Source organism: Cryptococcus neoformans, chromosome 8 (genome assembly GCF_000149245.1).
Source record: "Cryptococcus neoformans var. grubii H99 chromosome 8, complete sequence".
In the NCBI taxonomy this organism is placed as follows: Eukaryota; Fungi; Basidiomycota; class Tremellomycetes; order Tremellales; family Cryptococcaceae; genus Cryptococcus; species Cryptococcus neoformans.
The window spans coordinates 36,173-63,264 of NC_026752.1; the positions used below are offsets into that span (position 1 = coordinate 36,173).

A 27,092-nucleotide genomic window follows, 5' to 3' on the forward strand; every position below is an offset into this window, starting at 1 on the left:
ACTCGGGAGCAGATGGACGTCTTGTTGGCCCGGGGATGAGGGAACAGCTTCGGCTGTTGAGTGGGTGGATAGAGGAGAGTGGGATAGCTGTTTGTTGTACATATTGGAAGTTGTAAATTGGATAGACATTATTATCTTGTAGAGATATGTTACGTGTACGTCATACAATCATATGTCCTAGAGGACTCCAAGGGTAGCTTACGATTACAGAGATGTTAAGTGGTATCAGCAGGAGCCGTCGCCGCTGTCATGTTCTCCGCGATAGCCGTATTGAATTCTAACGAGTATGAGCAGAAACATCGGGAAGAGCCAGAGAGGAATGCGTCTTCCAGATCGCGGTTTCTTATCGATATGACCCCACATTGTAGCGGAATTGAATGCACAATAGCGGTTACAATCATACATATCACCTCCATGCTGCTGTTATAGAAAGACGGCAGCTGTAAGTAGTGAAGATGGCACGTAATGTAGAAAAGAACCGGATTCAAGTTACTAGTCAGTCTCATTTCTGGCACGAGTTACAAGACCCTTCTATGTTAAGCCATTTAGCAAGTCGAATCATGAGCTTGGTAGCTGAAATTGGCGACATGTATACGGCGTAGATGAAAAAGCAGTACAACGATGTCGCATATTCGTTTTAGCTTCCTACATCTCATCTATTTCACAAGGGTCTTCGACACTTATTACTTGCCACTTCCCGATCTATTGTCCAGCAGTCCCCCCCAACTTGGCAGTTTTTGGTCGGCCCTTCCTTCCTCACCTTATCAACCCACCCCTGCACCACTCTGCTCTCCTCCTATGGCATCTTCTCACTCTCAATCTTCCCATCCCTAATACACCTCGCAACCTCATCTGCTTCGTATGACATCCCATTGTTCCCATCGTGGAAGGGGTGATGGTGAGTGGTGGAAATGGTGATGGTTCCTTTGGGGCCAGGGAAGCGAGAGGGACGGGGGTGGATGTAGAATGTCTCAGGTTAATCAGGGGGATCTATACGTAGGAAGAAAGAGGGAGAGGGAAGGAAAAGTTAGCGCGAGAGAAAAGAGAGAGGAATGAGGGAACGTACAGGCAATAACCAAATCCCCTTCCTCGCACTGCAAAACCGCGGTCGAATCCTTCTGACCCGCATTATCCAAATCCGTCATCAGCATTCCCTGGCAAAGCCCTTTCTACTCCACCAACGCCTCGAATTGATGTCCAGTTCAGAACGAGGATAAATTGTTTGATGGGTGACTAGTATCTTGGGGTCCTTATCGGTGTTGAGAGGGTTGCGGTGGAGGAAGGGCATGGCCTAGAGAGAGGGGTAGGCGGACACGTCGAGGAGCGAGCCACTGCCGAGAGCTGGGTTGGCCATACCGCCAGAGTAGGCTGAAATGGTGTCAGGCTAGCAAGGATTATGGGCTGTTGGACAGGGACAAGGGAACGCACCGTCCAAGTTCCAGTCCATGGAGAAACCGGCAGAAATAACTGCACCTGGACATGTGGAATCCATCAGTTCTGCTCTCACCGTCTCTGGAAGTTGAGTACAAGGCGTAATGTCGGCGTCAAGCACTGTCTTTAGCGCGGCATTGTTGATATCAGTATAACCTTCAGGTGGTTCCGAGGCTTGAGATGCTTCGTAGATGGACCCACTTCCTGCTGGTGACGGGCGTCGTTCATTATGGGCACGTGATGGAGAGGAATGGTTAGCAAAGAAGAATGAACAGATAGATCTGCATGAGAAACATATGATAAGGCTGGAGAGAGTGGATGAGATCCCACAGACGATTCTCCAGGGGAGGGAGGTGCTTCAGGAGTCGAATGACCCTCAAGTTGTACCTCAATCTGCTCACCTATAGATTCAGGTGACGTTGCTCTGAAGGTAGGTCGGCGACGAGTAAGAAGCCTAGAAGGCCGCACCGCAGTCTTTTTTCCATGTTTCGGTTGTGGTCGACCTTTCATAGATGCTTTGCTTCGGGATGTAGGTGCCATGGCGGCCAGAGAAAGAGTATCTGAATCGAAGGAAGCGGTGTGGTGGAGAATAGACTCCTTGAAATTGAACAGCATTAGCTACGCTCGATAAAAAGATGATTAATAAAGAATGGGTTCACAAAAACGAGCTGGCACCCGCCCTAATTGAACACCAGCCAAGTGGAAAGCCTCGTCAGCGAGTAGTAAAGCGCAGCGTTATGACAGATGTGAGACAGAGCATCGCTCCACATTTGATGGAGTCGGTGATATTGGACGTTGAAATTAGATAGGAATGAGATATATGCAGACAAGGGGCCTAGAACAATCACCATCAGATGCGTGAATAGCACAGCGAAGTTTGATAAATACTTACGATGCCTATGCTATTCACTTCCCAGTGATAGAGATCCAATAAGCTTGAAAGTGAGCCACTAGCGACGACGCCGTAATAGAAGTATAGATATGAAGAGATTGAAACTGACTACGACTTGTGTAATGCAATGTGAATATCTATAAATGATTACTTGTATTAGATGTAAGTCAGCTAAGGTTTGGTACAGTGTACATCGGAACATCGTGATCATATGCATCATGCTTCTCCCCACACCGCTTCTTTTAATGAGATTTAAGGGAACCATGGGAAGTACTCCTTTGCCTCCCAACCCAAGAGCCGCTTGGCCTTGCGACAATCATAGAGTCCCTCGTTGCCCTTCCACTCCCGTCTCTTCTCAGCGTTAGGATACCACTTGTCGATGAGTGGAATGGTAGCAGCCTGTTGATGCTGTACCGGCGCTACAATGAAGAAGGCTTCATGACCATTGGCGAAGGTCCCTTCTGGAGCTGTCAATCCCAACAGGGTCGCCTCGGCAGTGTCCTTCTCGGAGATGTAGCCCCACAGATCCTTCGGCTCCCCTCCACGCTTGTGCAACGTCTCGAGGTTGAACAAGGACGAGTCAACGACCCAATGGTAACGGAGCGAGGCAATTCGCATCCATGGGTATTTTCGCGCAAAGGCGTCCGCTTGCACTTCGCAGATCCTGAAGGGTGTGAACATGAGCATCAAGAAGTGGGTCAAACGGGGTGTTGGAGTGTTAAATGGACGCAAGCAGGCTTACTGCTTGCTGAGATCGTACGCGGCTTGTGGGCGTAAAGGATGATTCTCGTCCAAAGGCAAATAGTCGAACGTGGGGGGATTGGAGCCAACTGTGAACGGATCCGTTAGCTTTGCGCCGGTGACACGACAAATGAGAGGAACAACCAACGCATGCCGATAGCGTTTACACTGGAGGCTTGTACCACCCGCTTGATCCCAAGTTCGGATGAAGCACGAAGAATGCCATACGACATTGACGTGTTGATGTTGTGAATATCCTACCGATGTATCGCTCCTGGATCAGGGCGACTACGCATTGCGCTAACCCATTTTCCACAACTCACCGATTCAGTCCAGTCTTTCCCCTTGTGCACACTGTTATGGTTGTTCAAGGCCGCTGCAAGATGTATCATGGCATCACAGCCCTGTTCCTTCATCGCGGTCTTCAATGCCGAGTCATCCCGCACATCGAGTTGCTTGTAGTTGTACTTGTGGCTTTCGCTGACGCCTGAGCTCGCTTGTTGATCGACGCCGAACACCCTATGCCCCTTGGCAAGTGCCGCACGAGACACCACTTTGCCGACATGACCCGCAGCGCCGGTAATACAGATGTTGAATGTCATAATATGGAATGCACGAGCATTCAAAATATCGCGAAGCCGACAACGAACTAATTGATAAACGCGTTAGAACAACCGTGAGCCCCACAGAATAACAGATCTCATCGTTTGCTTCCGCCCCTACGTACTCCGGTGTCTATGCTCCCTATGAATATTCCCTGGCTCCTGCTACTGTACCACCCATAGCATAGCCCGTACTACCAATCATCAACTCAAAATAAGGGGAGTATTTTCCGCTACAAAGAGCCAGTTAAAGGCCGCTCTCGAATTCTTGATACAAAGCCCAGTACACACATTCTATCTCGGTCTCTCTTTCTCAGTCTCTCACCCCATATCCATCCAGAAAACAAAATGGCTCTCAAGAGATTTGTCGCCTTGTGCGTTGCTCTCAACAAATATATGAGAATTGGAGACACAGCTTACGCTCCATCATTTTAGGAACAACGGGCTTCGAATCCCTCAGATTGGTTTCGGCACTTGGCAGTCTCGACCCGGAGAGTTTGAGGAATGCATGAGTGGGCATCTGGTTGTGTAGAAGTGCACAACCTGACCAATCTCTAGTGCCGCCGATGCCATCTGAATTGGATACCAACACATCGACTGTGCTCGTATTTACGGTGAGCTTGGTGCTCTTGATCGGACGCGGCATCTGAATATCTGCTAATTCGTTATACAGAGAACCAGCCCGAGGTTGCTGTTGAATCAAGCGGATTAGGGGGTGTCGTAGACTTGTTATGGTTTTGATATCCATTGTCAAAAACTCCTGCAGACGACATCAACCCCTTTGGTGTGTGAAGGGTGAAATAATACAAAGGTGGGATAGGCGGGTGCAAAGTATATGAGGATGTTGTGGGGAATGTGCGTGAGTATGAACTTCTTTCTTCCATCTGCCCCTTTGCTCTCTTTAATTCGTACTGACATCGGTTACGAGGCTTTCGGCGCCAGACGGTGAAAAAGCACAGCTAATTGCCAAATCTTCAATATCAGCACATTCTCACCAATAGGTCATCTCCAAGGGCATCATCATCGTACTTGTCAATTCGTTCTTTAAGACAGGCACGCAGGAGTTTAACTCGTTATGATACTTTCCATATCGATGACAAAGCTCATCGGAGCTTTAGTAGTGGTGGGAGTTGCTCAATCGTGTTGGTATTATGTGTATCTAGAGAGCCCATACGATTACTACTTCCGATATTGCAGTTCAGGTGTGAGTCTTCAGCTTCCTTCGCACATTGTCTGAACTAATGTATACAACTCGTAGTGCGCCAACTTAGTTAAAACCGACGGTAATTTTAGCTCTTGTTGTATGCCCTACACGTCCGGTCAGTCTACTCCCGCTGTCTGTACCGCCCTTTCTTCAAGTTATGCGGCTATGGGAACTACCTGTACATGGGGTGATGTCCCAACCACCGACGCACCTACTTCTACTCCTGTCGACCCAACTTACACCCCTCCTCCTTACACTCCTCCTGTCACCTCTGCCCAAGCTAGTGTGCTAGATGATTGTACCGCAGAGGAGCCAGATGATACCGAGATCGCCACCGACACCTTCTGGATTACCAGCACTACCACCACTCCTTGCTCTACAACTTCTTCTGCTGCTGCTCCCACGTCCAGCGATGGGTCTTGTGACTGTGATGGGGAGGGCGGTCAAGCAGCCCAATCAACAAACTGGGAGGGCGACACTGCACCTGCTAGCTTCACTGTTGACAATCATCGTCGTGCTATCATTCGACGGGGATCTTGCGACTGCTCATCCGCGACCTCTGCCCATTCCGAGATTTCCGCCGCAGAGACCTCATACGCGGCTGTTACATCTTCTGCTCCAGCACCGACATCTTCCGATGACTCTTGTACTTGTGGTGATGAATCCGGACAACCTGCGGAATCCACAAACTGGGAAGGTAACACTGCCCTGGCTAGCTTCACCCCTGACAACCGACAACGTCGAAGGGGTGTGATGAAGAGAGGAAAATGTGATTGTGGAGAGGGAAGTGGTGAGGCTGGGACTAGTACTGGAGGGATTGTCGCGTCTTCTTACGTTTATGAAGGTAAGACCTCCCTCATCTCTTTATCTTTTTAGTTGACTCCTCTCAAAGGGAACACTGCACCGGCTACGTTCACAGCGGATAATCGCCGTCGTGACACTTTGAAACCTCGCAATACTGCTCCCGCCAGCTTCGCTCCCGATAACCGCAAGCGAAGTTACGAAGGTATTGTTCGTGGCGCTAGCGTTGGTGAGAAGCCTGAAAATGAGAAGAGGAAGTACAGCATGGTCCATATGCCTTTAAACCATAGACATTCCCCGGATCACCATTCCAACGTCGTCGAAAACGCCGAACGAAAAATCCCTACGGGCTTTTCCAGATATTACGAGAAACGTAATACTGCTACCACGACGACATGCACCTCTACCACTTGGGTAACAACCGATGATTGTGGAGTTGGGGCGGCCACTACATCTGTCGCAGCGGCGACTGACACCGATGCGCCTGTTACGGCTTCTGCTTCAGTAACTAATACAGGAGGAGAGTCTGGCCAAGCGGCAGAAAGTACTAGTGCCGCAGAGGTTACCGGATCTGCGCCAGCTACAACTGATGATATACCTTCGACAAGCGTTGCATGGGAAGGTGAGCAATTCCCTATACATCCTCTCCAAGAGCTAAGCTGATGACTCCATCAATAGGCTCCGGGCCTCCTTCATCCTTCGTGGGTGATAATCGTAGGCGATGGTAGACGTTTTGAGGATGATGAAAGTGTTATAAGGGACTACATGAACAATGATTTGCAAGCGAGTTAGATTCCTGTAATCTGCTGTTACTTGTGCAAATGCACTTTTCGATTCTAGTGAGGTGGATACCGCCTTCCCATCATACTTAGCGACTATATCCTACATTGGTCAGTATTCTGCGTCGAGGACGAAATAAAAATGCTTGACGCTTCCTTCGCCTTGTTCACGTCATCTCGTCGGACGAGGAAGAGGAGTTCCAGCATCATCACATCTTACCCAATATTCAAATTGTCTTCTCTTTCAAAGACCGGCATGGTCCCCCGTAAATATCTAACCACATCGCATGCATATGCATGCTTACAAATATCCCCTGCCAGTTTACAGCGATTTTATGTACACAGAAAACGGAGCGCTGCATGATCCTAAGCTTCCATTTTGGGAGTAGCGGGCGCTTATCCGCAGTCGGTGAATTTAAACGACCTCCCATTTTGACTCAAAGCCGAACTCTCGACAATGGGCGAATCTTTTGAGTTTTGAACTTTGCACATTGTCCATAGTCAGCCATTCAACTCTACAAAACCTATATTAAAAATTCTGACCTACACTCCATCAAGTGGTCGGCAAATTTCAAAAGTCAAGGATAACCGACGATACGAAGGGAAAGGAGAATTCTTAAAAGAGCAACTCAACATCGTCATCGCGAATACGATCTTTGGAGAAGGTTCTTCTAACCTAACATCTCAAAATGGTATGTTTTGATTGTTCATTCGGTGTTGAATGGGTAGGAGAAAGCTGATATCTGTCTTGTTTTTCAGTCTGCTCCTAAAGTTATTGCCGAATTGGTTGTGACCGGTATCAAAGTGTTGGGAAAGGCAACGGCCGCTGCTGGACAACAAGCTGTTCGAAGTGAGTACCCCGAAACTTTCACCAAACGATTGTAAGAGGATTGGGCTTGTTAAACCATTTTCTCATGTTCGGAGCACTTAAGTGCTCGCGACACGGTGTTGAAGACTTTAGTTCTATCGGTGAAAGAGGATGCCGTGTTGAATATATACTAATCATACCGCTATGTTTAAGACTTCAAGGTCAAGCCTGAAGGTGCTCCCGATTCCTCCCCCGTCGGCGCCGGTTCCTCCAAAAATTCCATCACTAGTCAACTGCAAATGAGTTTGGACGAGGCAAGGTTAATCTTGAACGTAAAGAAGGATGATCCAATGGAGGTCATACAGAAGGTGAGCCGTTCATTTTCTCTTCGGGTACTCGTGTGATGTATGATGTGTTGCTGGAGGTGACGTTTGGACGCTTCTCCATACCTGTGTATCCTTGCGGATTGATTAAATTCGGTCTCTTGGAGAGAGCAGGATCAATGCACGATAGGAAAAGACGCTCCCAACCATCCAAAGATATCAGTGTTGCTAATGTTGCTTGTCGAATCGCATAGCATTACGACCATATCTTTGCTGCCAACTCTCCTCCTCCTCCATCCGCCGAACCCATTCCTCCCGTCAAGGGCGGTGCCACCGGAAAGCGAAGTAAAGTGCCTACGCATTCTCACTACCTTCAATCAAAGGTGTTCCGAGCGCTGGAGAGAATAAAGGCGGAGAAGGAAGCAGAGCTGAGCAAAATGGAGAGTACGGCGGAAGGGGCAGAGAAAGCAACGGAGGGGTCAGCGCCAGGAACTGGGGAAAGCAGATAGAGTTTTTGAGGAATGTTTTTGGGCTGGTGTGTATGGATCCACTTCTCTTGAGCGAGTCCAGATTTTTCTTCGTAACGAGTGTGAGAACACGATACCTGCTGATCTAGGATGAGTGTAGTTGAGCTCACAATCCTTGAAAGGCCGTTCAGCGTTTAGTGAAGTTTTGTCTTGCAACAACGCTACTCTGCTTCAACAAAACAGTTGCCGATTGGGTATTGGATGGAAAATGGGAAGCCATCAAGGTTCTTCAATGACAGTAACTGACCTAATGCGGGGAGTGATTTATGTGATGATAACAGACAAAGATGATGGTTTTAAACAGCCTGAGACAAAACCTGACCCAACGAATTGAGTTGGACGAGAGGGAGACCGATCAGGTCGAAGGAAGACCCTAAGTACGATGCTCGACGCGAATGTTTCAGTTGGTTTTTGGCAATATGTGCCATGTATCCATACGACGAACCCAAATACAATTGTGCGGATAGTAAAAGGCAAATAAAAGGAGATAACAATGCTAAAGTCTATGCCATAATGTACGTGTACCGAAGCCTCATGAAAATAACTACACAAGATAAAAGATAATTTAGCGATATCTAGGATGGGGTTTCGTCAAGAAAGAAATAATAAGCGTAAACGTTTCACAATGCAAATATGCCCGATACGTAGGGGCCCCTCCGTCTTGCCTACATCCTCCTCCGTCTCCTATCCTTCACCTCCTGCACTCGGAATTTATTTCGTACTTTAATCTCACCTATCTATCCTTTCCCGATCCGCCATAACCTCTTGTTTGCCCCCGTCCAACTTCGTTCACATCCGCCAATGGTCCCAGGGGCCCATATCCTCCGCCCCTCGCGCCCGTCCCTGCTCCAATTCCGGCTCCACCACCGCTCCTTTTCTTCGCATGTCCGACACCGTGCGGCCTACTTTCCACACTGGAACTTACACTCCCCCCACTGTGTGGCATTTGTGCGTCTAGATCGTTCGTGTCTTGCCTGTCTATTGAGACATATTCGCCAGCCGCATACCTACCGGCGTCAGCAGAATGAGGACTAGAGCGAGCGGAATTAGGTCCCGAGCCAAAGCTGGGAGAGTCGATACGATTGAAACGAGGCTGAGGAGCATTGTACTCGTGTTGATGTCTGCGTACAGGCGAAGGGGCATTAGCAAGCGTACGGGATATAGGTGGCGGTGGAGGGTGTGCATGGGGCCGAGGATGAGAGAGAGGAGGATAGGTTGATTGCGATTGGGGATCGTCGTCGAAACCAGAGTCGAGGATAGCAGCCATCTCATCCATCCCAAGTGTCTCGCCGTTGATATTGCTCACAGGATCGTCGGTAGGAGGAAGCGCAATAGGTGGCGGAGGGAATGCGGGGTTATGTTCGTTGTACTATCGCATTATGTCATCAGCAATGTCGGAAAAAAAGACGGCAGAAACGGAGTACTGACCCCGCCGACTTCTCCGCCCCACATATCTTCCTCACTACTATACAAACTCCCATTATCACTGTCATACTCGCTCCTCGCCCAGGGCCTTTCCCCCATTCCCATCCCCCGAAGATCCCCGCCGAGCCTAGGATCTCCATGGAAACCGGCTCCAAACTGCCTCTCCATCTCTTTCCTCCTCTTCTCCTCTCGGCGAAGTTTGCGAAGTCGTGATTTCTCCCAATCTTCCCATCGGCGAAGAGGAATGGTTGTACCGTTAAACACGGCGGTGGAGTCGTCATGCCCCTTAGATCGGATTTCGCCTTCAACTCGACTGGAAGAAATGGGGTTCTGAATGTTAGCCAAGTGTGCAGAAGAGACTTTATGAACTCACCGAGTTTCTCCCCATGAAAAATCATCAAAATGCCAAAAGGAGTACACTGGCAAAACGAAATTCCATATCGGTAACGCCAAGAGATAAACCAGCATCCATGCCACATACACCACCTTTCTCGTCGTGATCAAAATCAAAATCGCCGGCAAGCCCAACACGATCGCCAACAACATCAGCGGGATCGCCTCTTCAAACGATTTCGGCGGTGTGATGATCGAATTCACAATAAGCGCAAATGTAAGACAGATTGCTACGGGCAATACGACCGTCCCTACAAGGTCCATAAAGACGACGAATTGCATCGAAAAGCAAAATGTGCCACATAGATCGCGGACGCGGACAAGTTCCATGAGGTTATGAACGGTGGAGTTGATCCATCTCCGACGCTGGGAGAGAAGGACGGAGAACGTATCTGGCGCGACGGTACGGCATCGTGCTTGCGGAAGAAAAATATTTTTGCGGCGGGGAAACGTGCGGAGCATGATGGTTGACAGAAAACGGTCTTCACCTAGAAGTAACAAATTTTTCTGATGTAGAGTCTCCACCTCAGACTGCGAGTACTCATTCACAATCTCCGGTTTGACCAGGATCGGCACCCAATCATTATCCCCATCCTTCCGGGCTTTGATCCGGTACATACTAAAACAACCCGGTAGACAGGTGACACCTCCAAAAACAGATTCGAAAGCCTTGACATGATGGTGCGAGATAAAGTACTCGAAAACTTGGATGGCGGTGACCCACGATTGACGTTTGTTTGCGATCCGGGTTTCGCCGCAGACGCCCATAATCATGTTGTCGTGGTGCATGCAGTTGACGAGGTGTTTCAGCGAGTCGGGGTAAATCCGGGTATCTGCGTCAACCTGTTTTGACGAGTCAACAATCTAAACTTTCCGACGCTGCGTTGGGACTTGGCTTTGCCTTACCATCAAAACGGCCTCGAAATAATCCGGCGTCACACCCATCAACGTCCAAATCTTTCTAAACAGATCAAAATCCAGCGGCGTCATTCTATCGTTATATGTAACTCTGGAGAAAAAATTCATCAAAATGAGCTGTGAATCTCGTTTTCCTCTATTGCCTGGTTTTTTCTCGGTGGCTTCTTGAGGCATACCGCATTTGACGACTATGATGGTTGGTGTGCGATGGCCGTTTCGGGATACTGAAAGCTATTGGTCAGCATAACCACCGAACGGGGAAAGGGAGGAGGGGACGAAGGTATGATGAAAGGATAAAAATAAGGATAGAGGTGAACTAACCATAATGCCCAGCATAAACCATCGCTCTATTTTCCCTCTTCTGCCCACTGCCCACTGCCTCATACCCCATTGGCACCGGATTCCCAAACCTCCCATCCGCATCCAACATCCCTACGCACACATCCGGTGTACTTCTCTTCTCCCCCTGTCCCGTGATCATCCCATCACACACCACCCATATCAGTTTCCGTCTGTCCGAGTAATTGGTGGAAGCGATGGATTCGAGGGTGCCGCGAATAGAGGAAGGGCCTTCAGAGTAGCAGGTGACGAGGCACACTGTGAAAAGTTCGGGACCGATTTGGGAGAGGGTGATGAGTGGGGCATTGGGTAAGGAATGGGAAGGGGAAGGGAGGGGGCTGAGGGGGTTGATTTTTTTACCGTTCACGAGTTTCTTACCCGGTCCCACCCCTCCACCCTTTCCCTCCGCCGCTCCTCCTCCCCCAGCCCAAGGAGCAGTCCCCAATTTATTGTTTACGCTGACATTTGCTCCCTCCGGCATGATCGTCGGGTTTATTCCTTTTCTCCCCAACTCCTTCTCCGTCACCGGTTTCACCAACTTTTCCGATAAAAACCAATTAAAAACGCACGCCATCGCAAACCTCGCCAGCACCACCGCGAGGATCACCACAAGTGATACGTACAGAAAAAAACTGGCGACGAAACACCCGGGAGTGATTTTATCAATTCGGCCGGCGACGTAACGGGCTTTCATACAGCCAACAGCATCCTGCGGGACTTGACGGTTGAAGAAGAGACGTGTAGCGTCTTTACCTGACCCGGTTTGGTTACTGAGGACGTGACGGATGATACTATCGACTTCATCCCCTTCGACGGCAGTAGGGTTGAAGGAGAGGTAAGGAGACATGTTGAGGACGTAACCGTCGATAACCATGTAATTTTCGAGTTTAGCGACTTGGTCCCAGCTGTAGCCTTCCAAGAGCGAAGTATTCTGGATTTGGAGACTGTCGAATGTCTCCTGAGACATGCTAGATAATACGCAGCTTGTGCCACTTGATGATGAAGTAGAGTTGCAAAAGGCACCCGAAGAGTATGCTAGGGATGATGTACATGCCGGATAGTCAGAGACGCTTCGAGTGAAAAGATCGGTGATGTCTTGACCGGGCATTTGGTTTGCGAGAGAGTAAAAATCGACATTGGATTGTGTAATTGAGGTCGAAATGTTAAATGCCCAGCCGGATATACTCAGCGTCACTGGGAGCGAGTACATTCAGCTCGTACTCAATCCGCAAAGATAGGTTGACTTACTATTGGTATCGCCTAGACGCTGATACATGCTCTGATTCTGTTGATCGGCAGGGCACAGCGCCCGCTGTAAACCCATCGTCACAAACCCTACCACCCCGCCCAAAAGTACCGCTATCCAACACAATGCAATCTTCTCTCTCCATGCTTGTCTACTTTGCTTCTCCTTGATCCCAAACCATCTTAACAATACCGGCGGCGCCCAAAAGGTAGTTGCGTACGCCCATAATCTCCACCAATCAATATTAAGGAAACCGTCTGATTGAGGTAAAGGCGACGTAGGGGAGAATGATTGAGTAGGAGGGGCGACAAGAGGTGCGGGGGCGACGTGTCGTTCAGGTCGAGTGAGGGTTTTATTTCGTTTGAGGGTGCCACCCGGGCGGGATGTGGTTGGTTGACGGGAAGGTAACGGGCGTGATGAAGTGAATGGAAGTGGTACATCTTGATTTGAAGACATTATGCGAGTTCCGAGTGGCAGAAAGGAGTCCTCCTGGGACCATATGTAGGGTGAAAACGTCGAAGAGTCTAGTAGGTGGTTGCCATGTCTTTGTCGTGAAGGAACAAGGGAGATGTGAGAGGGGATATTGGGTGTGGCCTTCAAATGGTATGGTACAATAGTTGTCAGAGTATGGTAATGTCGGTGAATGGGTATATATTGACGAAGGGCGAAATGAGGAGCGTACAGTCGTTATTTAAGCTGGGGAGACGAAAGTCGAAAACAAAGAACGACGAACATACACGGACGCGCTCAAGTTCAGGGTCACTTCTGATTAGCACAACACGCCCATTATTACTAATCAAATTAGACTCCGCTTCTAATCAGTCGTGTTTCTTACAACAAGATCCCACCAATCTGACAGAATTCCTACTGATGCCACACTTTTGTAAGTATTGGTGGAAGAATTCTATTCAGCAATTTTTACGCAATACATGCTTGAATTGTGATTCGTATACGACTAATTAACGTAATTACGGGAAGACGCGTCACGGTACCCTTCACTCCACTCTCAATCATCACTGCACTCTCCACTCTTCACTTCCCATTCCCTCACCTCCGCGCCTCTTCTCCACTCGTACCGAACCACAGCTCTCAAAGATGCCAGAATCTCCGCGTACATCATCTCCAGCGTTCAAGCTTGACGACTCTGCAAGCATCACAAACGCAGACAACCATCGTGACGTTCTAGACACCATAGAGCTCAACGACAACAACGATTATCCCATCGATCCGTGGAAAGTGTCCGAAGCGAGTACATCCGCACCTTCACCTTCCCGCGGAACCTCCTATACTAGCGCTGCTTCTTTTTCCCGTTCCCATTCATCTTCATTGCAGAAACTGTCGGTTGATAGAACAAATCCAGAGGAGACGGACTCTTCTGCCAATCCTGCCAGAACAGCTGCCACGACGTCCTTACCGGCACATTGGGTCAATAACGGTGAGATACCGACAGTCTTGGGTATTGCGGTAGTGGATTTCAACCATTTGGTGAGTTCTTTTACGTTATATCCTCACTTCCATAGTGCTATTACTTAGCTCAGTTTCGCATATACTATGACTCCAGATCGGCCCCACAGTCGAATATGCTTTCCCTCCTTCCCTACAGAATGCTTTATCAATCGATGAAAACCTATCGAAGGAGCTACCCTTTTTGGCTCTACCAGACGGCGCTCATTTAAGTGAAGAGGATTATTCTTACTTTGTACGTTTTCCCCCTTCCCTTTCCCCTACCAGTGCTTTCAGTGCTAATAGGGCACTGCAGCATTGTACATTCTCACCTTCTAATGATAACTCCCAACAACATAATGCAGAGACTAATATCCCCACCAACCAAACTCTCTTTGGTATCTCGTATGTCATTTTCTCCTTTTCCTTATTTTTCCCCCTCTCTCCCCTTCCCCCGTCCCTGTCTTGCTCTTTCTATAATGTAATCTCCTCAGTCCAATCGTCTGACATTTGTCCTTTTTTCTCCTTCTTTTTCATTTTCGACTTGCTAGGTGCAATCGCCAACTCGCCTCCGCCGAGCTCCACCGTCGTCCCTCAGATGTTACCAGGAGCATGGTCCAAAAAGCCGTCGTCGTCATTGCCAGTCACCCAATCTTTGTACGTCCCTCTCTCCCCCTTCCTCCTCTCCTTCTGCTCTCCGAAAAGGCTAACTGCCCTCACAGGGCCCGATAAGAGACAGGCTAGGCGTCGTCACCCGTGCCTACTTCGCACAGCGCGATTTCGGCGAAACCAAGCTTTTGGAAGACTTCTATACCTCTCTTGAGACAAGCCTGGAAGGTAAAAGCGGGGAGGAAGCTATTTATATGGGTTAGTTTTTTCTTTCATTTTTCGCTGCCTCATTCCTTTACTTTGTACGTTGTACGTTACTTTGCATTAAGAGTCGCGGTATGCGATGTTTTTTCGTGCGAATATGCACAGTGCACTTGTGCAACGTGCATAATGCGGTCGTACATCCTGCAGTTCACGATTCACGATTCCGAAGAACAGAAAATAATAAACTGACGTCTTTATTCTTGTTATTGAATTGGATCGACTCTTTAGGAACAAGCTTGAGAGAATTAGTGCATAAATTCAGGCATCGGACGCTTGTTTTGCTCAAGATGCTTATGCTTCAAAAGCGCGTAAGTCCATACCCTTATCTCCTCTCTCTTCCCTGCCCCTTCAACTCCCCTACCGTCTGTTATACAGATTCCCTACCTCTATGCACCTTTCAACCAATTTCCCTACCTACCTGCTGTCTTGCCTACCCTACATCTACCTCTATTCCTACCTTGCCACCTTGTTCAACAGCTACGATAAGCCCATTAACAAGTGAGATTTAGGTCATGTTATTTGGTTATCCAGTGGAGAAACTGTGCACTTACCAGTACTCTCTTGTCTCTCTTATTCCTGGTAGGTTTTCTCTTCCTTCCCCTCCCTCCTTCCCTTCATTCCCTCCTCTCCACGCCCTCAGCAAGAAGAAGCAAACGTTCCAATTAACCTCATTTCGCGAAATTAACAGGGCTCCTCTTAAATCTACGCGATTCCGGATCGCCCCAATTGGAACAAAAGAGGAGTAAAATGAGACCAACATCTTTGAGAACGAGTGATAGGACGAGTTTGTTGAGGTTCATGGGTTTACGTATGTCCTTCTCTTTTCCACCCATCGGCGTCAAAAGTGCTAATGCACCACCCCATCAAATGCCATGTACAGCACTAAGAATATTTTCTCACGACGCATTCTTCCAACCGTACATGCCTCTTCAACAGATGGATACGCTTGCTGCTAAAAGTTGGTTGGTCGGTACGACGAATCAGATCGTCACACAACAAAAGGAGTGTAGATATGATTTACTGGTCAATGTACGTCGTTCCTCTCCAACTAGTCCTATATCCTTATCGCGAGGTTCAGGCGAGATTCGGGAGGTGCCAAAGCCGAAAGAGCTAACAGGAGCTTTTGGGAGGTTAGATTGATAACAATACATTCGTCTTCCCCAATCCGAAGCTCGAGAGGGTGGTAGGACTTACAGCGGCTGATAGAAAATGGATGGATGATGTGGTGCAGACGGTTGAAGAGACTTGGGGTCTGGTACGCTTTTTTTTTCCTAATCTCTATTCCTTCAAGGCGTATAGAATAGTGAGCTGATTTAGGAGCTTGGATTCTTAGTCTGAAGGTGAACGTCCATCGTACGTAACAGCCTTCTTCTCCATCTCGAGTTCGCCAAGAATTATAACAAAGGATAAAAAGCTGATTTTAACTTTGACAGGTATCGAGGAAGCGATGATGATCTTCGAGCACGTTTTGAAGAGTACATCTTCTCAGCACTCTCATCTATCAAATACTCCAATTACCTCTCCCAAACAAATCCTAACCCTTCACCTTTATTCACTTCTTCGTCAAATACCCCTTCCTCTTCTTCCATCAATACTCTCAGCACTATGAACCGAGATCCGGACCAACAGGGTTTAGTGATGGCGGGATTAGGCGGAACAAAAGAAGGGGCCGAGGCGATTAGGGATTTTGGAGAGGGGTGGGTGGGCATGTTTAGGGAGACAAAGGTTTACGAGATTTGGAATGGATCGACCGATGAGACGTTGTTTGATATCCATGAGCCTCGGTATGTCTTTCTAATTTTTTCTTTGCCCAACGCAGGCGTGGAGAGAAATGCTAATCTTTTTTTTTCTCTTTCGGTATATTTAGACATCCGTGTGAAGGGAAGGTAAACGTCGTTTCAGATTTGAGTCTCCGGATATCTGGTATGTCTTATGTATTTCATTTAATTTTGAAGTAGTCCAACACTGACGTGTCTCTGGATAATAATAGAAGGACTACACGACCTTCGCCTCGATCAGCAACTCGGTCCAACCCGCGAAGCTTTATCATCCGCTTTCTCCGCTGGTTCATCATCCTTGTTCAGAGCATTTGATGGTGTGAGGTCAGAAGTTTCAAACAGGTTACGCGAACGAGAGGAGGCAGCTGCGGCTGCACGGGCAAGACAGTCAGTGAATAGCAATAATGGCCCTATTGCAAGTGAAACGCATACACCATTCTCATCAACGACAACCGCATTCGCCACCAACGCGTCCTCTACCCAAGGTCAAGCCCAGACTCAACCCGTCGAGAACATCCGCGCGACATTAGGGGGGATTGGATCAGGTATCGGCGGATTTTTCAGTTCGCGCATCTCGAACTTTAGAAATCCTTCGCCTACTCCGACGACGCCAAAAGGTCTGAGACCGATGAGCTTGAGTGCGAGTGCTAGCACAGGGAGTTTAAAAGGAATGGCGAGGCTGAATACGCCGGAGAGGCAGGGGAAGTAAAGAGTCAAAGGGGCTTGAGGGGAGCTACGGTATGGTATGATGCAAGGAGTCGGTCAGGTATAGAGTACGAATAGGGGCGGATGTATTTGGCGTTGTATCTATTAGCTTGCCATGCATGCCTCCTCGGTACTTCTGCTGCATGATAAAAAAAATTCGACACACGTTTGTTCTTGCAACGTCTACAAACCCAGCCTTTTGTGAATCCCATACTTTCCCTTGATTGCTTTCTTTCTCTCCGATTTTCTCTCAAACAATATTTATGAGGCGAATTGGGTATAGGGGCGGCGGGGGGAATTAGGAGGTGTACGAGTCAATATGAAGGGGAAATAAGTAACCGTTAGGTTTATAGAAGGCAGATCCCTCAAGCCGGCCACATATAGTGTCGAATCTCGGGATGGGTGAGGAATGCTCGTCATGTGCCCGATGGAAGGGGGGAGACGACATAAGAGAAGGGAATATACGTACTGCAGACGGGTACGCACCGGGATGAAATCGAAAAATCGCAACCTCCACCATGACATTTGATTTCATACATACTTGGAAACTTGATCAACATTCGTTTGGCCTCGAGATACGAACAATCCATGATCCATGAATCTATTATAATTACTCTTATAAAATCACAAATTGAAACCGCAAAAATCTATTTGCAAGTCACTCTAAAAAAACGACCGCAAACCAAAGCGATGAGGAGGGACTAGGACGTAAAAACACACGGAGGATCAAATCATCAAACAGCCGCCACAGGCCCCTCCAATTTCGGCATCAGCTTTTGCCTGTACCACACCACAAACACCAGCCCGGTCGCCATGATGTAACCGCCCGTAAAGAAATACGAGTTCTTTGACCCGGTCCAGGACGTCGCTGCGTCGGGACCGGTACCAACGAGCCCGTCTTGGACGGCGATACCGATGACACCACCGATTTGGAAGATGATGTTGGCAAATGAACCGCCGACGCCTGCGAATTCGAGGGGGAACGCTTGGATGATGGATGTGCTAGCGTGAATTGTTTGTTTAGCTTCAGGTCGTCTTGGCTGGAAGGGATGGACATACTTCATACCGACAAAAACAATCATCGCGCCCGCCGTCCCAATAACCTGCCCCGGGAACAAAAACCTCCAGTACTTGTCCCCCGGTCCACCGTCGCTAAACGCGAAAAGCAAACTGCCCGCCAAACAGAGCGCCGACGCGACGGGCTGCACGTACCTCGGCCTCATAATCAGTTGCGGCACCGCCTGCGTCAACCCGCCGACGAAGAGGGCGGTGATTCCCATGGGAAGAAGCTTGACAGCCGCCATAATCGCTGAATCGTGGAGTGTTTCCTGGAAAAACGTCGCAAGCCGGAGTTGGGCGCAGGCCATCCACATGAATACCGCCGACGCCTGGAAGATGAGTGGGAAGATGTTGGGGAAACTCCAGATATCGTGTGGGAGCAGTGAATACCCGCGAGGCATGTAATGTTCCCAGACAAGGAAAGCAACGAGGAGGAAGACGGAGATGATGAGAGGAGCGATGAAGATGGCGGAATTCCAGCCGTCGGTGGCGGCTTGGGTGAAGCCGAGGATGAAGAGGACAAGACAAGCGATCAAGAGGAGGACGCCGACAATGTCCATCCGTTTGAGTTTGGCGGCGCCCGGGAGATCTTCGGCCGTGGCTTCCGTTTGGGGCATGAGGAACCATGCGAGGACTGAGAATGGGGCGATAATGATGGCTATTATAAAAAGAAATGCGATTAGTCTCAACTCTTGATTCTTTTTTCCTTATACTTACTGATGAAGCGAAAGTACCATCTCCAAGATGCGAGTAAGAAGACACCAGCCAAGACCTTTTATATAATCAAGTCAGCTCAACGGACTGTGATCATCGGTTTGATGCGACTTGCAAGGGCAATGGTATTAGCGAGAGCGCCGGCCACACCGAACAGTGCGAGTTTCTTGGCTTGTTCGTTTGGCTCTGGATACATTTGGACTGCGGATGGGGGAGTCAACGGCATGTCCATTATTGTCACACGGGCAAAAAGAGAGATAAAACCTCACTGATCATATTGATTGAACTCGGAATCGTCATGACCGCCAAAAGCCCAGAAATGGCGCGCAAAACGAAAAAGGCATATTGATCGTTCATAAACGAGATGATCAAGTAGAAAACGGCGATACCGATGAAACCAAAGGTGTAAACGCGATGAGGAGGGTAGAGATCGGCGACACGGCCTGCGAATAGGAGGGTGGAAGCGAATGCTAGTCTGATTTGAGTGCAAGGTTGTCAGCCGTGAGGGTATGGGGAACAAGCCAAGCAGAGGAGACGTACGAGTAGGTACCCAAGATCCAAGCTTGATCACCCATTTGGACACCGAGGTCGTTGGCGATAGGCGCTGTCATCAGGAATGTAGCGCTCACACCTGCTGCATCGATAAACATTCTACATAACCGCCCAATTCCGCGTGTCAGCTTTTTTCTCAATTGCGGAGATGGTAGTTTTTGACTTGCGAGAGGCAGAAGCATAATAATAAAAGGTTTTTCCTTCCGGGTCCCAAGGAAGCGAGGACATTGGACTTGCTTTGAGAATCCGTCTTTACCAGTGTGGACTCTGCAGGAAGACTCTTTTCGTCGGTAGAGGATTTCCTGAGGACGGAATCATTGGTACCGCTCTGAAGCGTAGGCGTGGGTGAAAACGTCTTGTCGTGGGGAGTCATCGCGGACATGACTGTATTGGTTGGTTTGGTTTCTTTCGCCGTGCTTCACATCATGGCTTTATATATATATCCTTGGCCGACGGTCGGGCTTGGAAAAACTGGCTGGCCTTGTAGCCGGGGCGGTTGGTAATCCTTTCATGTGGGGCTAAGCGTCCTTTGGCGGCGGCGATGCTTTGGGTATGGGATGTGAGATGTGGATATGGGTCTGGGTGGTCGGATGCGAAAAAATCGATGGCCGAGATGGCGAGATACAAGACGTGACCGAGGGGACTGTTTGATTTTGCTTATAAAGAAATCGTGTTCGCAACGTACCTGTGCCTGGATCTGTAATTCGACTTTTGTGTTGCTGATAATCCGATCGTGAATTTCTGTTCCAATTCTTACTAGTAATCTGGCGATTTTCTCATGGATCATTGATAACACTACTTTATCCCGTCGGCCATTGATTATCAATCTCGGTGGGGAGAGCTAGTATTTTTAGAGTACCCGTTTTCTTCTTTTTTTCATCCTTCCCGCTCACAGTTCGGGCTTTTTTTTCTTTTTGATCGATAAGCCCGACGGTCTCCATACTCCCCATTGCGCTGTAGCGAGGTCGAGTCTTTCTTCCTCACCCAACATGAAAATGGCGGATCCGAAGCAATCGTTGTTAGCTTGAAGCGACAAGGCCGAGGGGCAAGACCGAATAGTGGGAAGCTGGCGGGTTGGTGCAGGTACAAGTATCGATATCATGTTTCCTGTACCGTATCGCCGCGGAATCTTTAATCATAAAAAAAAAAAAAACGTCGATGGACAAATACAATGTCACAGATGCAATACATCTAAAGCGCTAAACCGCTATTTTCTCTACCCCATCTATTACCCCCCCTGAATCCCAAGTATCCGTGCAAAAGAAAACGAGAAAATGTAATTGATATCCCAAAAAGCTAGTACATTAAAAAAGTCAGCACTTTGGCTCGTACACAAAGAAATAAAAAATTCTCACCCAACTCGATCAAGACACCGGTCAATCCAAAACGACATTGCCAACCCACCCTCCACCAAATCGATCAACTCCTCTTTGCAAGACTCGCTGAGCATCAGCTGCGAGACCGGTTTTAGCAAGGATGGCGACGAGGGGGATGTACGTCTTGGGCGAAGTGCCGCTGGGTTCGGCGGGAAAAGAGGAAGAAGAAGAAGAAAGACTCTCCATGTGATCCAACAAGTCGTACATCTCATCCACCCTCCTCCGTCCAGCCAACGCCAACAACAATGCCCTGTACGCCGCTTCTCCCGGCCCGTCACTCGCCTCACTCGCCCGCCGCGCCAACGCCAACACCTTTCGTCCTTGTTCCAAACCTTTTTCCCCACCGCCTCCCCAGTGTACAATCTCCCGCACCACCACGCTCCACATCACGCTGTTCGGTCTTAGTGCCGGTGCTAGTGCCGGGTCTGTACCGGTGGCTAGCTGGACGTACGCGTCCAAGTAGTTTGGTACAGAGCTTGATAGCGGAGCGGGGAGGAGTGGGAGGAGTGAAGGCAGGAGGGTGACTAGTATTTGGATGGAGGGGTAGTGTTTTGCTGATGCGTCTTTCGACGTTGCCGAGAGAGAAGAAAAGGACGGATGGGGGGGTAAGCCGATCCAAAAGAAATGATCGGCAAAGGTTTGTACGGCATCATGGTGTCGTCCCTGTTTTTGGAGGTTTATGATTTCCGCATGTAACCATGTTCGTTCTCGTTCTCTCGTGCCTGTGGTAAAAGTGCGTCGCAAGAACCTTTGCTTGAAGCGGGGTAGGAGATTCGGATGGGTCGTGCAAAGAGGTTGGGAGGAGAGGGTATGGAGAACGGATGCGAGGTGGGTGGGGGAGAGTGAGGTCGAGAGGAGCTGTTTCGAAAGGGGAAGCGAGGTAGTTTTCAAAGGTGTAGAGAGAGGAAAAGGAGGCCCCGGGGCAGAGAGACAAGGAGCGAGCCGACTGACGACATACCCGCTCGTAAACGGATCCCACTCGACCCCGTCCGGCGGCGCTTCAAACAGCCTCTTTGCTTCCTCCCTCCAGCCGGCGGCGATGAGCCCCCTGAGATACGCCGCCCACATGCCCGCTACCTGTCGTCTCACCATGCCACGCTGTACTTGTGCGCGCTTCGAGGTCGATTCGGCAGAGGTGGTGTACTTGGTGTAGGCGGCGATCGAGTCGGAGAGCAGGGGGTACGAGGCGGCGGGGGGGAGGGTGAATGCGAGGTGCGGGGTGAGGGCGGGGAGGACGGTGGGGAGGACGCCGAGTTTGGCGGTGGCGGCGAGGAAGCGTGCGAGGAACGGGCGATGGTCGCTGCCACTCCCAGAGCTGGGCTGCTTGAGCATGGCGACGACAAGGGCGAGGAGGGGGTGCCATATGGCGCGGAGCTCGGGGGTGTTGGCGGTGGCGGGCTTGTTCGGGTAGAGGGCGAGCCAGAGGAAGAACTGGTCGGTGTCGCGGGCGGCGAGGGCGGAGGTGGCGGGGGCGAGGTACTCGTGGCGGGGCTGGATGTAGACGGCGTGTGCGCGGAGCTCGGCGTGGATGGCGAGGGCGGCGCTGTGCTGGGCGCGGAGGACGAGGCGGAAGAGGGGGTCGCAGAACTTGGGGCGGCGGGGCGGGGCGGCGGCGGCGGCGGGGGGGCGGTGGAGGAGGNNGGAAGGGGGGGGCGGGGGATGTGGCGGGGGGAGTAGAGATGCACGTGGCTGGGGGAGAGGCGCACGGGGGGAGGGCGACAGAGGACACCCCCCTGGCGGCAGGAGGGGCGCGCCACAGGAGGCGGAGGACGTAGAGCGCGTTGTTGCCCATCGCGATGCAGAGTGAGAGAAGAGATGCGACGCTGAAATCCGCGACGGCTTCTTTTTTTCTCCAGTCACTGTCACCCCCCCCACCATGGCCATGTCGATGGGAGCAGCAAAGCGGGGCAAACCCAGAATCGTGAGTCCCCTGCGCATGCACACACCCGCTGACCCTTCCCCAGCGCCCCCCCAAAAAGGTACGTCCATACACGCCCACACCCCACTCACCCCGCAGATCGGCCCAGATACATCCATCAAGGACACCTGGGCAAAGCTCGCCACCGCCATACGGGAGATACAGAACCACAATGCATCCAAGCTGTCCTTTGAAGAGCATTACCGCTATGCATACAACCTCGTGCTGTTCAAACGTGCGTCTTTATCCACTCCAGCCCCCAACTAACACCACACACCACACAGACGGCGACCAGCTGTACAGCGGCGTACAGACTCTCATCGTCCAACACCTCGACCGGCTCGCTGAAGAAAAGATCGTGCCCACCTTCCCCCGCAGCGGCGGCACACGCGGTGCAGGCAAGCTCGGCGGCGGCGCCGAAGCCATCGAGCGGGCGACAGAGGGCGACCGCTTTTTAAAAGCCGTCAAGGGCGTGTGGGAAGACCATACGGGGAGTATGCGTAAACTGAAAGATGTGTTAAAGTACATGGCGAGTGGAGTCCTTCCATCGCCTACACGCAACGCTGACAATCGACACAGGACAAAGTTCACGCCCCGACGGCAAACGTACCGCCAGTCTACGAACTCGGCCTCTCCCTCTTCCTCACCCACATCATCCGCCAGCCTACCATCCACACCCACCTCATCTCCACCCTCCTCTCCCAAGTCCAGCTCGAACGCGAAGGGTTCACCATCACCCGCTCGACAGTGCGCGAATGTATCGATATCCTGCTACGCCTCCACGTCCCAGAACGCGAGGGCGGAGCGAGCGTATACCAGCAAGATTTCGAGCCCGAGTTTCTAAGGAGGAGCGGCGAGTGGTACGAGTACGAAGCAGGCGAAGAATTAGCCAAAAGCGATGCCTCTCTCTACCTATCCAACGTCTCCCGCCGCCTTGCCGAAGAACACGATCGGACAATCCACTACCTCTCCCCATCCACTCTCCCCCACCTCCAATCCCTCCTCATCAGCTCCCTCCTCACACCCCACCTCTCCACCATCCTCAACATGCCAGGCTCGGGTCTCGTGCAAATGGTGGATAAAGATAGGTACGGCGATTTGAAACGGTTATACGCCCTTTTCGGCAAGGTGCCAGCGGACGAAGGGGTGGGAGCGTTGAAAAAGGCGGTGGCGGTGGATATAGATGTCAGAGGCAAAGCCGTCAATGCAGGCACGGCAGATGTCGATCCCGCTCTCCAAGACACCACCACTCCCCCGGCCAAACCAAAACCCACCCCGCCACTAACCCTCGCCCTCCAATGGGTCCACGCCATCCTCCTCCTCTTTGACAAATACACCCTCATCCTCTCTTCCTCCTTCTCCTCCTCCCTCGCCCTTCAATCCACCATCAACTCTTCCTTTCAAAACGTCATCAACGCTCATCCCCGCGCACCCGAGTTTCTTTCCCTCTACATTGACGAAACGCTGAAAAAAGGCAAAGGCGCAAAAGGTGTAGGCGGCGCAGCAAAGGGTGTGACAGAGGAAGAGGTGGAAGAGGCAAAGGAAAAGACGATACGTATTTTTAGGTTTTTGACGGATAAAGACAAGTTTGAGAGGTATTACAAGAATCATTTGGCGAGGAGGTTGTTGAGTGGGAAGAGTGTAGGTGGCGATGCGGAACAAGAAATGGTCGGCAGGTTGAAGAAGGAAGTGTGGGTTTTGTTTAAATCTCTTGGAACGAGGCAACTGACTGACTGGATCGATGTAGCGGATTCCAATTCACACATAGACTAGAAGGGATGTTTACAGATATGAGATTATCAGACGAAGCCGCCAACATTTTCGGCAACGATCCACGATACAACATCCCCTTCACCCTCCACGTCTCCGTCCTAACCTCCTCCAACTGGCCGCCCTCCACCCTCCTCTCCCTCCCGCTCACGTTCCCCCCACCCCTCCTCCCCGCCCTCGAACACTACCAAACATTCTACGACTCCCGCCATTCCGGCCGCCGCCTCACCTGGCAAGGCCTCCTCGGCTCCGCCGACCTCAAAGTCCGAACGCGTAAAGGTCAATGGGAAGTCAACCTCTCCACCATGGGCATGGTCGTCCTCCTCGCATTCGCAGATCTGAAACCAGGCGACATCTTGTCCTACGACGAGCTCAAAGCGCAGACGTCTCTGCCCGACGCAGAGCTGGCGCGGACGTTGCAGTCGTTGGCCTGTGGGAAACATAGGTTGTTGGTGAAACATCCAAAGGGGAGAGAGGTGGAGAGGGATAATACGTTTGAGTTTAATGAAGCGTTTTCATCGCCTCTCGCAAGGATCAAAATATTACAAATCTCCTCTGCGTCCGCATCCACTTCAGCTTCAAGCGCCGGGGCCGGGGGCGGGGGGGTAGGTGCAGGCGGACAAGTCGAAAACGCACAGGAAAGAGAAGAGACAGAACGTCAAATCGAAGAAGAAAGGAAACATCAAGTCGAAGCGTGTATCGTCCGGATCATGAAAGACCGCAAGACGATGCGTCATAACGATTTGGTCTCAGAGGTGGCGCATCAGCTGGCCAAGCGGTTTGTGGCCGGCGTGCCGATGATTAAAAAGAGGATTGAAGGGTTGATTGATGTAAGTCCTAGTCTAAAACCCCCCCTTGAAAATACGATATAGCTTAACAACCGGATGGTAGAGAGAGTATCTCGAGAGAACAGAAGATATGGGATCGTATCGATATTTGGCGTAAGAGAATAAAAAAAAAACAAGTCTGCGGCCATGGTTTTCTGAGTTTTCTTCTGGCGAGAGAAGAAACGCGACGAGGGAAAAACGTGTAAAAAGTCGATATTCTAGTCATGTCTGTATGCATGTTGTGGGATCTTTTTAAAAATCCTTTAGATAAAATCAAAAACATGACGTTCAACCCTTTGCAGCGACAAACAGTATATATATATATCATTCTGAATGCACACAATGTCGATGAAACAGTAAAATTCTTAATGGAAACAGTGGTACACTCAATCTACCATTCTCCTCTAATTTTGACACCCTATTCAACATCCCCGAATAACCCATAATCTACAACTTTTAAACTCCCCACCGCCTTCCCAAACCACCCTTCCACCTGCCCCCTCTCCTTCTCCCCACTTCCGTCCGCAGCGCTCAGGTTCACATTCACACTCAACACCACATCCGCCTTCTTCTTCTTCCCATTATCGCTTTCCACCCACACCCTCCACAGGGCGAGTCCTATCCAGACGTCATCCGCAACGTCATTCTCGTGCCCTGGCCGCGGCGCGCCAGTGGGGTCGTGCGAGAATTTATGGATACGTTGCGTACCGCTCAGTATGACGGGCTGCGGCGGGGTGATAGTAGGAGACGCGGAGGGAGATGAAGGGATGGGAGAAGGAGGTGCAGGCGTGAGGATGGTAGAGTCTAGAGAGGCGTTGTCATGTGCGATCGAGTTGAAGTGGAATCTGTCCATACACCCATCTGTCAGCTCCTTCAAGTCCCCAGGATATCAAGCACAAGCACAAAGCATATCCCAACGATGCATGGTGAAGGGCAACTAAGGAGCAAAAATCTTGAAGCGCAAGGATGATTTGAGAGAGAACAATTAAAGGAATGTAAATAACGCACTTTGCAGCTTCCCAAAGATCTCCCCGCGCACCACCTTCTTCAACCATCTCAAGTATCTCAAGAACTAGGGCCGTATCCGAATGCGGGAAGAGGAAAACTTCTTGATTATTAGGGATTTGGCGGAGGTCACTATACCGTTGTTTGCCATCGTCGACGTAGGACAGGAATTCGTTAGCTTTTTTTGCTCATTCATTCCAGATATTCATCACAGAGACAAAACGGACCTCGCATCGATAGAGTTTTGAGGAAGATCAAGAGAGATGGCACCTCCAAAGAGGGGTTGAGAAGAGAGGAGGGTCGACATTTTTCGATTTCTGTTTTTGTGGTTTGTATGATGAGGGTTAGAACATGCAAAAGTAATCGCGGTAGAAGAACAATGCGCCAGATGGGAGAGCGACGCAAGGGGGCCCGGCCGCCGAGAAATTGTATTGGCATAATGATACCAAAAATAGGTTTTCTGAATAATTTGTACGGCAAAGAAACAGATACATACATCGACTTCTAGAGTTTGGACAGTACATGGTACTTGTACAAGTAGCTGTACTCTGTTATTATTCATGGGTAATCAGCCAATCTCAATAGGCGAAAATATGTATTCCAAGCTGCGATTGGTGCTGGCCCCGCCTTTATTTGGTTCGAC

The 27,092-nt window shown here is 50.0% G+C and overlaps 13 protein-coding genes; 6 read left to right on the forward strand and 7 right to left on the reverse strand.

Moving 5' to 3' along the window:
* CNAG_07708 (hypothetical protein) overlaps positions 1 to 39 on the forward strand; it is a gene marked incomplete at both ends in the record, with an annotated part of 2,023 nt that extends 1,984 nt beyond the window's left edge. Inside the window, one exon of the mRNA XM_012195972.1 lies at positions 1 to 39. This exon is cut by the window's left edge and continues 257 nt beyond it. Coding sequence (XP_012051362.1) covers positions 1 to 39 — 39 coding nt within the window.
* Positions 40 to 215: 176 nt separating this feature from the next.
* On the reverse strand, positions 216 to 935 carry CNAG_07709 (hypothetical protein; the record flags this gene model as incomplete). Its single annotated transcript, XM_012195973.1, has 2 exons — positions 774 to 935; positions 216 to 277 (listed from the first exon to the last, which is right to left on the reverse strand). Exons 1-2 carry the CDS (start codon positions 880 to 882, stop codon positions 216 to 218), a joined length of 171 nt encoding a protein of 56 aa, XP_012051363.1. The 5' UTR covers positions 883 to 935.
* Positions 936 to 1,165: 230 nt separating this feature from the next.
* CNAG_03095 (hypothetical protein) lies at positions 1,166 to 2,141 on the reverse strand. Its single transcript, XM_012195440.1, has 4 exons — positions 2,091 to 2,141; positions 1,833 to 2,028; positions 1,429 to 1,638; positions 1,166 to 1,368 (listed from the first exon to the last, which is right to left on the reverse strand). Exons 2-4 carry the CDS (start codon positions 1,969 to 1,971, stop codon positions 1,292 to 1,294), a joined length of 426 nt encoding a protein of 141 aa, XP_012050830.1. The 5' UTR covers positions 1,972 to 2,028; positions 2,091 to 2,141; the 3' UTR covers positions 1,166 to 1,291.
* A 309-nt stretch (positions 2,142 to 2,450) lies between these two features.
* On the reverse strand, positions 2,451 to 3,714 carry CNAG_03096 (UDP-glucose 4-epimerase). XM_012195632.1 has 4 exons: positions 3,388 to 3,714; positions 3,213 to 3,321; positions 3,066 to 3,153; positions 2,451 to 2,987 (listed from the first exon to the last, which is right to left on the reverse strand). The coding sequence occupies exons 1-4, from the start codon at positions 3,664 to 3,666 to the stop codon at positions 2,576 to 2,578; spliced, it is 888 nt and encodes a 295-aa protein (XP_012051022.1). The 5' UTR covers positions 3,667 to 3,714; the 3' UTR covers positions 2,451 to 2,575.
* A 135-nt stretch (positions 3,715 to 3,849) lies between these two features.
* CNAG_07710 (hypothetical protein) lies at positions 3,850 to 4,595 on the forward strand. The gene is made up of 5 exons (XM_012195974.1): positions 3,850 to 4,040; positions 4,102 to 4,178; positions 4,225 to 4,280; positions 4,340 to 4,525; position 4,595. Exons 1-4 carry the CDS (start codon positions 4,015 to 4,017, stop codon positions 4,376 to 4,378), a joined length of 198 nt encoding a protein of 65 aa, XP_012051364.1. The 5' UTR covers positions 3,850 to 4,014; the 3' UTR covers positions 4,379 to 4,525; position 4,595.
* A 146-nt stretch (positions 4,596 to 4,741) lies between these two features.
* On the forward strand, positions 4,742 to 6,399 carry CNAG_03097 (hypothetical protein; the record flags this gene model as incomplete). The annotated part of the gene is made up of 4 exons (XM_012195633.1): positions 4,742 to 4,870; positions 4,925 to 5,714; positions 5,763 to 6,293; positions 6,350 to 6,399. The coding sequence occupies 4 exons, from the start codon at positions 4,742 to 4,744 to the stop codon at positions 6,397 to 6,399; spliced, it is 1,500 nt and encodes a 499-aa protein (XP_012051023.1).
* A 537-nt stretch (positions 6,400 to 6,936) lies between these two features.
* Positions 6,937 to 13,116, forward strand: CNAG_03098 (hypothetical protein). XM_012195634.1 has 5 exons: positions 6,937 to 7,142; positions 7,210 to 7,300; positions 7,472 to 7,626; positions 7,836 to 11,124; positions 11,178 to 13,116. The coding sequence occupies exons 1-4, from the start codon at positions 7,140 to 7,142 to the stop codon at positions 8,088 to 8,090; spliced, it is 504 nt and encodes a 167-aa protein (XP_012051024.1). The 5' UTR covers positions 6,937 to 7,139; the 3' UTR covers positions 8,091 to 11,124; positions 11,178 to 13,116.
* CNAG_03099 (chitin synthase 1) lies at positions 8,489 to 13,139 on the reverse strand. XM_012195635.1 has 6 exons: positions 12,432 to 13,139; positions 11,166 to 12,377; positions 10,833 to 11,068; positions 9,907 to 10,769; positions 9,537 to 9,846; positions 8,489 to 9,477 (listed from the first exon to the last, which is right to left on the reverse strand). Exons 1-6 carry the CDS (start codon positions 12,883 to 12,885, stop codon positions 8,842 to 8,844), a joined length of 3,711 nt encoding a protein of 1,236 aa, XP_012051025.1. The 5' UTR covers positions 12,886 to 13,139; the 3' UTR covers positions 8,489 to 8,841.
* A 192-nt stretch (positions 13,140 to 13,331) lies between these two features.
* Positions 13,332 to 17,383, forward strand: CNAG_03100 (cytoplasmic protein). XM_012195441.1 has 14 exons: positions 13,332 to 13,914; positions 13,991 to 14,128; positions 14,189 to 14,277; positions 14,424 to 14,529; positions 14,595 to 14,739; positions 14,974 to 15,053; positions 15,255 to 15,324; positions 15,434 to 15,553; positions 15,626 to 15,774; positions 15,881 to 16,000; positions 16,079 to 16,098; positions 16,179 to 16,529; positions 16,613 to 16,668; positions 16,736 to 17,383. Exons 1-14 carry the CDS (start codon positions 13,525 to 13,527, stop codon positions 17,230 to 17,232), a joined length of 2,331 nt encoding a protein of 776 aa, XP_012050831.1. The 5' UTR covers positions 13,332 to 13,524; the 3' UTR covers positions 17,233 to 17,383.
* A 408-nt stretch (positions 17,384 to 17,791) lies between these two features.
* On the reverse strand, positions 17,792 to 20,609 carry CNAG_03101 (efflux protein EncT). Its single transcript, XM_012195636.1, has 7 exons — positions 19,721 to 20,609; positions 19,542 to 19,652; positions 19,271 to 19,476; positions 19,117 to 19,202; positions 19,005 to 19,059; positions 18,288 to 18,945; positions 17,792 to 18,230 (listed from the first exon to the last, which is right to left on the reverse strand). The coding sequence occupies exons 1-7, from the start codon at positions 19,933 to 19,935 to the stop codon at positions 17,963 to 17,965; spliced, it is 1,599 nt and encodes a 532-aa protein (XP_012051026.1). The 5' UTR covers positions 19,936 to 20,609; the 3' UTR covers positions 17,792 to 17,962.
* Positions 20,610 to 20,721: 112 nt separating this feature from the next.
* On the reverse strand, positions 20,722 to 22,739 carry CNAG_03102 (hypothetical protein). XM_012195442.1 has 2 exons: positions 20,909 to 22,739; positions 20,722 to 20,849 (listed from the first exon to the last, which is right to left on the reverse strand). The coding sequence occupies exon 1, from the start codon at positions 22,259 to 22,261 to the stop codon at positions 20,930 to 20,932; it is 1,332 nt and encodes a 443-aa protein (XP_012050832.1). The 5' UTR covers positions 22,262 to 22,739; the 3' UTR covers positions 20,722 to 20,849; positions 20,909 to 20,929.
* Positions 22,740 to 22,783: 44 nt separating this feature from the next.
* On the forward strand, positions 22,784 to 25,779 carry CNAG_03103 (Cullin 3). The gene is made up of 7 exons (XM_012195443.1): positions 22,784 to 22,850; positions 22,894 to 22,908; positions 22,947 to 23,082; positions 23,132 to 23,376; positions 23,427 to 24,538; positions 24,595 to 25,447; positions 25,509 to 25,779. The coding sequence occupies exons 1-7, from the start codon at positions 22,806 to 22,808 to the stop codon at positions 25,560 to 25,562; spliced, it is 2,460 nt and encodes an 819-aa protein (XP_012050833.1). The 5' UTR covers positions 22,784 to 22,805; the 3' UTR covers positions 25,563 to 25,779.
* Positions 25,663 to 26,898, reverse strand: CNAG_03104 (hypothetical protein). XM_012195637.1 has 3 exons: positions 26,677 to 26,898; positions 26,453 to 26,581; positions 25,663 to 26,289 (listed from the first exon to the last, which is right to left on the reverse strand). Exons 1-3 carry the CDS (start codon positions 26,754 to 26,756, stop codon positions 25,863 to 25,865), a joined length of 636 nt encoding a protein of 211 aa, XP_012051027.1. The 5' UTR covers positions 26,757 to 26,898; the 3' UTR covers positions 25,663 to 25,862.
* Between the last annotated feature and the right edge of the window lie 194 nt (positions 26,899 to 27,092).

What these genes read in the sequence shown, in the direction of transcription:
- CNAG_03102 (XM_012195442.1), bottom strand. Translation starts at nt 22,261, where the DNA reads ATGCTCAAGCAGCCCAGCTCTGGGAGTGGCAGCGACCATCGCCCGTTC.
- CNAG_03099 (XM_012195635.1), bottom strand. Translation starts at nt 12,885, where the DNA reads ATGTCTTCAAATCAAGATGTACCACTTCCATTCACTTCATCACGCCCG. An exon ending in TTTTCATGGGGAGAAACTCG is followed by an intron (nt 9,847 to 9,906) that starts GTGAGTTCATAA and finishes CATTTCTTCCAG; the next exon opens with TCGAGTTGAAGGCGAAATCC. An exon ending in GGGGCGGAGAAGTCGGCGGG is followed by an intron (nt 9,478 to 9,536) that starts GTCAGTACTCCG and finishes ATAATGCGATAG; the next exon opens with TACAACGAACATAACCCCGC.
- CNAG_03104 (XM_012195637.1), bottom strand. Translation starts at nt 26,756, where the DNA reads ATGTCGACCCTCCTCTCTTCTCAACCCCTCTTTGGAGGTGCCATCTCT. An exon ending in CAAAACTCTATCGATGCGAG is followed by an intron (nt 26,582 to 26,676) that starts GTCCGTTTTGTC and finishes ACAACGGTATAG; the next exon opens with TGACCTCCGCCAAATCCCTA. An exon ending in GATCTTTGGGAAGCTGCAAA is followed by an intron (nt 26,290 to 26,452) that starts GTGCGTTATTTA and finishes GTGTATGGACAG; the next exon opens with ATTCCACTTCAACTCGATCG.
- CNAG_03100 (XM_012195441.1), top strand. Translation starts at nt 13,525, where the DNA reads ATGCCAGAATCTCCGCGTACATCATCTCCAGCGTTCAAGCTTGACGAC. An exon ending in AAGAGGATTATTCTTACTTT is followed by an intron (nt 14,129 to 14,188) that starts GTACGTTTTCCC and finishes AGGGCACTGCAG; the next exon opens with CATTGTACATTCTCACCTTC. An exon ending in TTGCCAGTCACCCAATCTTT is followed by an intron (nt 14,530 to 14,594) that starts GTACGTCCCTCT and finishes CTGCCCTCACAG; the next exon opens with GGCCCGATAAGAGACAGGCT.
- CNAG_03096 (XM_012195632.1), bottom strand. Translation starts at nt 3,666, where the DNA reads ATGACATTCAACATCTGTATTACCGGCGCTGCGGGTCATGTCGGCAAA. An exon ending in GGAAAGACTGGACTGAATCG is followed by an intron (nt 3,322 to 3,387) that starts GTGAGTTGTGGA and finishes ATACATCGGTAG; the next exon opens with GATATTCACAACATCAACAC. An exon ending in TGTAAACGCTATCGGCATGC is followed by an intron (nt 3,154 to 3,212) that starts GTTGGTTGTTCC and finishes ATCCGTTCACAG; the next exon opens with TTGGCTCCAATCCCCCCACG.
- CNAG_03098 (XM_012195634.1), top strand. An exon ending in TGGACAACAAGCTGTTCGAA is followed by an intron (nt 7,301 to 7,471) that starts GTGAGTACCCCG and finishes GCTATGTTTAAG; the next exon opens with ACTTCAAGGTCAAGCCTGAA. An exon ending in CAATGGAGGTCATACAGAAG is followed by an intron (nt 7,627 to 7,835) that starts GTGAGCCGTTCA and finishes CGAATCGCATAG; the next exon opens with CATTACGACCATATCTTTGC.
- CNAG_07710 (XM_012195974.1), top strand. Translation starts at nt 4,015, where the DNA reads ATGGCTCTCAAGAGATTTGTCGCCTT. An exon ending in CTCAAGAGATTTGTCGCCTT is followed by an intron (nt 4,041 to 4,101) that starts GTGCGTTGCTCT and finishes CCATCATTTTAG; the next exon opens with GAACAACGGGCTTCGAATCC. An exon ending in CGACTGTGCTCGTATTTACG is followed by an intron (nt 4,281 to 4,339) that starts GTGAGCTTGGTG and finishes TTCGTTATACAG; the next exon opens with AGAACCAGCCCGAGGTTGCT.
- CNAG_03095 (XM_012195440.1), bottom strand. Translation starts at nt 1,971, where the DNA reads ATGGCACCTACATCCCGAAGCAAAGCATCTATGAAAGGTCGACCACAA. An exon ending in AACGTCACCTGAATCTATAG is followed by an intron (nt 1,639 to 1,832) that starts GTGAGCAGATTG and finishes GCCCGTCACCAG; the next exon opens with CAGGAAGTGGGTCCATCTAC. An exon ending in CATGGACTGGAACTTGGACG is followed by an intron (nt 1,369 to 1,428) that starts GTGCGTTCCCTT and finishes ACACCATTTCAG; the next exon opens with CCTACTCTGGCGGTATGGCC.
- CNAG_03101 (XM_012195636.1), bottom strand. Translation starts at nt 19,935, where the DNA reads ATGTCCGCGATGACTCCCCACGACAAGACGTTTTCACCCACGCCTACG. An exon ending in TGGATCTTGGGTACCTACTC is followed by an intron (nt 19,477 to 19,541) that starts GTACGTCTCCTC and finishes CACTCAAATCAG; the next exon opens with ACTAGCATTCGCTTCCACCC. An exon ending in GAGTTCAATCAATATGATCA is followed by an intron (nt 19,203 to 19,270) that starts GTGAGGTTTTAT and finishes CCCCATCCGCAG; the next exon opens with TCCAAATGTATCCAGAGCCA.
- CNAG_03103 (XM_012195443.1), top strand. Translation starts at nt 22,806, where the DNA reads ATGGCCATGTCGATGGGAGCAGCAAAGCGGGGCAAACCCAGAATC. An exon ending in CAACCTCGTGCTGTTCAAAC is followed by an intron (nt 23,083 to 23,131) that starts GTGCGTCTTTAT and finishes CACACCACACAG; the next exon opens with ACGGCGACCAGCTGTACAGC. An exon ending in AAGATGTGTTAAAGTACATG is followed by an intron (nt 23,377 to 23,426) that starts GCGAGTGGAGTC and finishes CAATCGACACAG; the next exon opens with GACAAAGTTCACGCCCCGAC.